Below are 8,265 nucleotides of genomic sequence, written 5' to 3'. Positions count from 1 at the left end.
TCAATGACAATGGCATGATATTGTAAAATGTAGTATATGTTTATTGTATAAGAAACGTCAATCCTTTTCTAATACTCATTATTTTTCTTTATGTTTATATGTTGATCCTACTTAATTATTGAGAGTGTAGTCAAAATACAGGGCACTTTAAGGTATTTAATTTCTCAAATACAATTGTTAATGATTTTAAAGAAATCTAATTTAAAATTTATTTCATTGGTACGGGAGCTAAGGTTGCACAATTATCTTATTTTTAAAAAAAAATTAAGATCTGGAGTATTATAAATGTTATAAACATCAATACATGAAGAAAAACAAATATATCTTTTAAAAAAAAATTAGACATAGTTGTTATGTTGTTTTGAAAATTTGAAGTACATAGATGGCTTAGAAATTCCTAAATTAGTTGTAATCATCGTCATCGTCCCCGGTCATCTTCCCAAAAAAAAAAAAAAAAATTAACATCATTTTCGAAAATCATCTTGAAAAAATAATTGCTTTGAAACTCTTCCAAGAAAAAAAAAAACTTCAGATAATTTACAATGGATTGATTAGTAATCTATATTATGTACTTACTCAACATTATAGCATATTGAGTATTAATTTCTATGGTTGAATGTTTTTCTGGATTTTAATTTTTATAATGTATTGTCAAGAATTTGGCTTGGCTAATTTTTTCTATTATTCAATCTCTCCATTGATGATGTTTAAAGAAATCAATCCCTCCATTGATGATGTGTGAAGAACTCGATCCCTCCATTAATGATGTTTGAATAACTCCATCCCTCCATTTTTGTTGATTGAAGAACTCAGTTTATTAAATAAAGAAAAGAAATAAATAATCTTTATTTATATTCTACTATATTTTAATTTCATAATTTTATTAAAATCGAAAAATAATTTTAATTTTTTTTAATTTTATATTTATTTTAAGAGAATTATAATTAATCATATAATAAAATTATTTTTACTGTTAAGGAAATCAACGGTTTTCTTTTAAGGGATATTAATATTATGTGATTTTTTTTTTTTTATCTTTGTATTTTTTTTAGAAGAGAGAGAAAGAGAAGTAGAATGAGAGAGAATGAGAGAGAAGGAGCGTGGAACATCAGTGAGCGAGCCCCAAACCCATGGATTAGGGTGCAAGGAAGAAAGCAAAAACCCAGCCACCCACAAACTTCAGCCACCATAACATGTTTCGTCGATTTCCTCCCTCCGACCATCAACCAAGAAGCAGTATTCAACATCTTCAAGAACTATGGGCTCATATCCAACATAGTCATCCCATCTCACCGCAGGGAAAACAGGATCCATAGATATGCTTTCGTACATTTTCAATCACCCAGGTCGATGTTCTCTGCCATCTCCGGCGAGAACGGCAGACTTTTTGATGGCTTCCGCCTGAAAGTGTATTGTGCAAAGTATGACTCCCCTCTCACTCCCAAAACCCGACCCTTTAAACTTACCCATTGTCCTACTCCCAGAACTAACCAACGGATCTCTTCGCCGGCAATCCGGGACAAGAGAACCTTCAAAGAAGCATTATCCACCCCAAAATCCCCACTCCCCCCTCCACCACAACAAAAAGTCCATGATACTCAAACCAAAACCACCAAAGGCAAAGCCTTCCAAGAACCTGACCCCATACCAGATTGCATCGCTTATGAACCATCACCACACAGGCGAATGAGCTCGAGGGTTCTCGGAGAAGACGTTGAAAAAATTAGGGACTCTATCTCCATTGGAGAAATTGATGGGGATTGTGTGGGTGCCATACATGGCAGGAAATGCAACGAAAAACAGGAATTTTTTGAGCGAAGTGTCATTGCAACAGCAGCTTCCTCATCCTCATCCAACCAAATCCTAGATCACATCCTAGCTGAAGGTGTCAATAACCTCACAATTAAGCCCTTAGGTGGAATTCTTCACCTCATTACTTTCGAATCCCTTGACGAAAAGAAGGCCATGATTGACAGTAAATGGCTTGATAGATGGTTCAATGATTTAAGGAACGTAAATAACACAATTGCCTCTTTGTGGAAAGAAACATGGCTTAGCATCTACGGAGTCCCCTTGATGGGATGGTGCTACGATAATTTCTATGATGTTGGTTGCATCTTTGGCAGAGTGATTTCAGTGGATTACTCAAACTTCGATTGCGCTAAAATCCTGGTTATTACTGACTGTCTATTCACCATAAACTGTAAACTGTTGATGAACATTGAAGGAAAACAGTTTAAAGTCAGTATCTCCGAGGACAGAAAGCTTGTAATTCCTGGTCCAAATCTCTCATCCAAGCCCAATGACTCATCTTCTCCGGCCAAGTCCAACTCCTCAAGCCTGAATCATACCGGAGAAAACGCCGCAAACTCAATGCAGCGGTCAGTCTCGGGAATTAAAGAAGTCAATTCCAGCACACCAATTCTCAACGACTTTCGATGCTCACCCCATCAATCTCCCAGAAATGTTGCTGATTCCCACTTCAAATCACCTTTGAAATCACCAACATTTATGAAATGATTAATGGCCCTCCAAGCGAGGAACTCCTCACCTTTCCAGAAAACCATCCACATTCACCACCCCCTCCCTTGCCCGATGTTACTAAAGAAGTGGGCTCCAACTTTTCTTATCCTGGCCCAATCTCAACTATACCTAACAAGCCCAATCCAATCTCCCCGATCCATAAGGCTAGGACCGAGTCCATGGATCAACCATCATCACCGATCCGCACCCTAAACAGATTTACCCCCCTCATTAGACCCACAAAATCTTCCTCCACAAACTCCTCTTCCCTTCTTGGGCCGGTTTTCCCACCGGGTTTTGAGCATACCATCTCGCCTAAATCAAAACTGTTGCATGAAAAAAAACACAATCGAAGAATGCAAAGGAGAAAAGCAAAAGGCAAAAAGCAGGCCACTGGTTTACCTCCACCCACCCCTCAAACCTCACCTAACCACCCTCAACCCATACCTTGTAATATCTCAGCAGATGATGTACTGTTGTTAGCATCAAAAATTGGGATGAGCTTCGATGGGCCAATCTCTGATCTTCGGGATAGAATTTTCCTCATTCTGGATCAGCAAGCCCAGGATTGGGCATCAACACTCATCTAAGGGTCTCTTCTCTCACAAACCCTCCTTCTAATGATAGTGTTATCATGGAACATAAGGGGACTGGGTGCCCGTATCAAAAGATCTGCGCTCAGAAAACTCATTGCTTCTCATCAGCCACGCTTTGTCTTCATACAAGAGTCCAAAAAAGAAACCATAAACCCCAAATTCATTGCCTCAATCTGGAAAAATTCTGATGTTAATTGGTGTGCAAGCCCATCAAATGGGAATTCGGGTGGCCTACTATCCATGTGGGACTCCACCTCTTTCTCAATGCAATCCACATTAACAGGGCGAAACTGGATCGCACTCATCGGTCTTTTCCCGGACTCGGATTTCAAATGCTTTCTCCTTAACATATATAATCCATGCCTTGCTCACGAGAGAGAATTAGTGTGGGATGAAATAACAAAGCTATGGGAATCTCTCAAACTTCCATGCCTAATTATTGGAGATTTCAACGAGGTGCTGTCTCCCCTCGATCGAGGCAGTCAATCTTATGACCCTAACAACTCGAATATGTTTCAATCTTTTGTGCAGGATTTGCAGTTAATAGAAATACCTCTGTCCAATGGCTGGTTCACGTGGCATCGAGGGGCTTCTAAAAGCAAATTGGACCGCCTATTTGTAAATAATGAATGGATTGCTCAATTCCCTTCACTATCTCTCTCATCACTCAAAAGAACCCTATCAGACCACTGTCCCCTTCTGGCGCGCTCCAGTGTCAAGAATTGGGGCCCTCGCCCCTTCCGATTCCAGAATTGTTGGCTCTCTCATCCTGGCTGTATCAAAGCCATCAGAATTGCTTGGAACCAAAGCAACCATGTATCTCTAATCGACAAACTGCAAGCTGTCAAAAATGCTCTCAAACTATGGAATTCCAAGGAGTTCGGTAACATTGATGAAGAGATTTCCATCTGCGAAAATTAAATCCACGAGATTGACTCCACGGCAAATAACAGACCGCTCAACGAGGCCGAAATCAGTACCAGACAATCCTTTCAAGTGGACCTTTGGCGATGGCTTAAGCGGAAAGAAATGTATTGGGCCCAAAATTCAAGAGTGAAGTGGTTAAAAGAAGGAGATAAAAATACAAAATTTTGTCATACAATAGCCACTCTCAGAAGGAGGCGCAACAACATTGACTCCATGATGATCAATGGAGAAAAAATAGAGGAACCGAAAGCAATTAAAAAAGAAGCAGTATCATATTTCTCGAAAATTTTCCATGAAGAGCACAAAAACCGCCCAGTATTTTTAGGGCTTAATTTTCAAACCTTGAGTGCGGACCAAGGTAAAATGCTTACAGTACCTTTTGCTCATGATGAAATTGATATTGCTGTGTTTTCGTGTGATGGTGACAAGGCCCCGGGTCCTGACGGATTCAATTTCAAATTTATTAAATCATCTTGGGAAATCATTAAGGCTGATATATACGAATTGGTGAGCAAATTCTGGTCCTCCTCCTGTCTGCCTCACAACTGCAACAACGCCCTCATTGCCTTATTGCCCAAAGTCGAAAGCCCAGGAGGATTCAAGGATTATCGGCCCATTAGCATGGTGGGCTGCATTTATAAAATAATCACGAAATTACTCTCTAAACGCCTTCAAAGAGTAATGAATCATCTGGTCAGCCCTAATCAGTCGTCTTTCATTAAAGGGAGGCAAATTCTCGACGGAGCCCTAATAGCAAGTGAATTAATCGAATCATGTAGAAGGCAAAAGTCGAAACCAGTCATTCTCAAAATAGATTTTCACAAAGCTTTTGACAGTATCTCATGGGGTTTTCTCGAGTGGGTCCTTGTGCAAATGTCTTTCCCTCCTAGATGGAGAAGTTGGATTAGGGCATGCGTGATGTCCGCCTCGGCATCCATTCTGATAAATGGTTCACCCTCCAACCCGTTCAAACTTCAACGTGGCCTCCGTCAAGGCGACCCGCTCTCTCCATTCCTGTTCAATCTTATTGTTGAATCACTTAATCTGGTTATTCGCAAAGCTATTTCAATGAACCTATGGTCCGGAATCGAAATCAGAAAAGGTGGAATGAACATCTCCCATTTGCAATATGCGGACGATACCATTATCTTCTGCCCACAAAACATTGAGTTTCTTTTAAACATAAAGAAGTCTCTGATCTTATTCCACTTAGCATCCGGGCTACAGGTTAATTTTCATAAATCCTCATTACTTGGAATTAATGTGGAGAATAAATGGCTGAAGGTGGCAGCCGTATCACTTCAATGTAAGATTGGGAATCTCCCTTTTACATACCTTGGTCTCCCTATTGGAGGAAAAATGTCCCATATCAGCTTGTGGAATCCTATTATTGATAAGATGAAGAAGAAATTGGCAACATGGAAGGGCAACTTGTTATCAATTGGCGGGAGGCTCACTCTAATCAAATCTTCCTTATCAAGTCTTCCGTTATACTATATGTCTGTGTTCCCCGTACCCATAGGGGTGCTCGTAGAGATCATCAAAATCCAACGAAAATTCTTTTGGAGCGGGTCAATGGATCGAAAAGGCATTCCCCTAGTTTCATGGAGTATAATGCAGCTTCTAAAAAGCCTTTGGAGGTCTAAACATGGGTAACTTGCACCATAGAAACCTTGCTTTGCTCTTCAAATGGCTATGGAGATACTTGACGGAACCTAATGCTCTATGGAGGCAAGTCATTCAATGCAAGTATAAACTTGGGCCCATTTTCTCTTTGCTGAACCTCACCCCCCCCCCCCAAAATGTGGGGGTCCCTGGCAGAAAATGTGCGTTGCTCTAATGCATAATAACATCTCGAGAAATATGGTTTTGAATAAGACCAGATCGCAAATCGGAGATGGTAAAAATACATTATTTTGGCACGATTTGTGGTTGGGGGACAGCCCACTCAAAACCAAGTTCCCGAAGTTATTCAGGCTGTGTTTGCACCCCAGTGGTACGGTATTCTCGTTTGGATTTTGGAATGGACGTAAATGGGAGTGGTCCTTCCACTGGGCAAGGGAATTTCGACCTCATGATATAACTGAATGGAACAATCTTCTCACGTTGATTGATAGAGTGAATTTCAATCCGGAAATCCCGGACTCATTCATTTGGACGCCTCACAAATCAGGCGTTTTTTCAGTAAAATCATTCTCATTCGAAATGGCGAAATCACTGTCAAATATTCATATAGCTTCCTTCAAAGGTCTATGGAAGGGTCTTATTCCCCACCGCATCGAGCTTTTCTCATGGTTCGCCATACTCGGGAAACTTAATACAAAAGCAAAGCTCATCCATCTCAGAATAATTCCTCCAGTCGAAGGACAATGTGCACTATGTGGATGCAATATGGAAACTTCCAACCATCTTTTCATTCAGTGTCCCATTTCACGGAGCCTATGGTGTTGGTGGCTTAATATTTGGGGGCTCCAATGGGTCTTCCCCTCGGACCTACGGGATGTTTTTATACAATGGCTCCCTCCCCATAAAGGTGCGTTTTTCAAAAAAATATGGCTCGCAAGTTTCTCAATCATTATTTGGACAATTTGGAAGGAAAGGAACTTGAGAATTTTTCAGCAAAAATCAGAAACCATTCACCAACTACAGAATCTTGTTCTCCTTAGGATGTGTTGGTGGATAAAAGGATGGGGTGACCCTTTTCCGTACAACCCTAATGAAGTCCTCAGAAACCCCACATGTTTGCAATGGGGCTCATCAAAGAAAACTCCTGGATTATCAATCACCCCCTATACTATTGCTGATTGGGCCCCCCCTGCGGAAAATGCATTAAAATGGAATGTGGATGCCTCCTACCACCCCTCGTCGCGCAAATCAGCCATAGGTGGAGTTCTTCGTGACTCTAAAGGAAACTTCATTTGTGTTTTCTCATCCCCTATTCCATGCATGGAGATAAATCCAGCTGAAATATATGCAATTCATCGAGCCATTCAAGTGTCCCTAAACTGCAGCAACACCATTGGCAATCGAACTATAAGCGTGGAATCCGACTCCGCAAATGCAGTAAAATGGTGCAATGAAAAATCTGGGGGCCCATGGAACGTTCATTTCATTATAAACTTCATCCGAAATAACGCAGCAGCGCATAACATCGAAATTTCTCACAAGAGTCGCGCCTCGAATATGGTGGCTGATTGTCTGGCAAAGCAAGGGCTCAACAGGGAAGATGATTTTATTGCTTGGATGTGAAGCTATCTCTCATAGGTCCAATGACATATTGCATGACCTAATAAGCTGTAATCTGTAATGAGCTGAGCCTCTTTGCTCGAACAAAGCAATAAAACTCATAATTATCAAAAAAAAATATTATGTGATTTTTAAATTCAATGTATTTTTTTTTTGTGAAGGAAGAAGATAATTTAATGTATTAAAAGTAACTAATATTTATCAAAATAAAAAACAACCCAAATTTAAATTTTACCCTAATAAAACCAAAAAAGTAAAAGAACCAAAACTAGTTGGTTTTGTTTAAAAAAATTTAAAATCATTTTTCATATTCATTTAAGGAAAAGTATAATTGCGTTAATATTTTATTTTTGTACCAAATAATTAATTTAATAATTTTCAAGATTAGTATCTTTCAAATATTACCGATATAAAAGAATTACTGAAATAAAAAAACGAACTAATAGTTTTTTTTAAATTTACCCAATTAGGAGCTTTTTAAAAAAACAAAAAATAATCGTAGATACCATCGAAATTAATTTCCCATAAAAAAATACAGTAATTTAAAATTAAAGAAATTAATACTAACTGCCAAATTAATATGTACCTTCCAAAAATAGGGTTGTCCGATTATGTTCAAATAAGGAGATAATAAAATCTTTCCCTAAAAAAAAGGAGATAATAAAATCAAATATTTACCACAAAGAAAAGATGATAATTTGTTTAGATTTATTTAAGGAAAAGATAATTATGCTAGGATATTTTTGAGTGAAAGATAATAATGTTAATATATATTTTTAACATTAATTATTATTTTCTAAAATTTTCTAGATTATTAAATTTAAAGTTTTACCCAAACTAAAATATTTAACGAAATAAAAAAATCAGTTGATTTTTTTTAAAAAAAAAATTATGAAATTAAAAAACATGTTTAAATTAATTTATTCAGGTAATTATTTTTATTTTACGCAAGGAAAGGATAATTATATATTTT

At 38.3% G+C, this 8,265-nt stretch overlaps 1 protein-coding gene across 1 annotated transcript; it reads left to right on the top strand.

Annotated features, from left to right (window-relative positions):
* Window positions 1-5,909: 5,909 nt before the first annotated feature.
* LOC130467315 (uncharacterized) lies at window positions 5,910-7,295 on the top strand. Its single transcript, XM_056835789.1, has one exon. It carries the CDS (start codon window positions 5,910-5,912, stop codon window positions 7,293-7,295), a length of 1,386 nt encoding a protein of 461 aa, XP_056691767.1.
* Window positions 7,296-8,265: the final 970 nt, after the last annotated feature.

Source organism: Spinacia oleracea, chromosome 2 (genome assembly GCF_020520425.1).
Source record: "Spinacia oleracea cultivar Varoflay chromosome 2, BTI_SOV_V1, whole genome shotgun sequence".
Lineage (NCBI taxonomy): Eukaryota > Viridiplantae > Streptophyta > Magnoliopsida > Caryophyllales > Amaranthaceae > Spinacia > Spinacia oleracea.
This window is presented reverse-complemented; position numbering and strand designations above follow the sequence as displayed.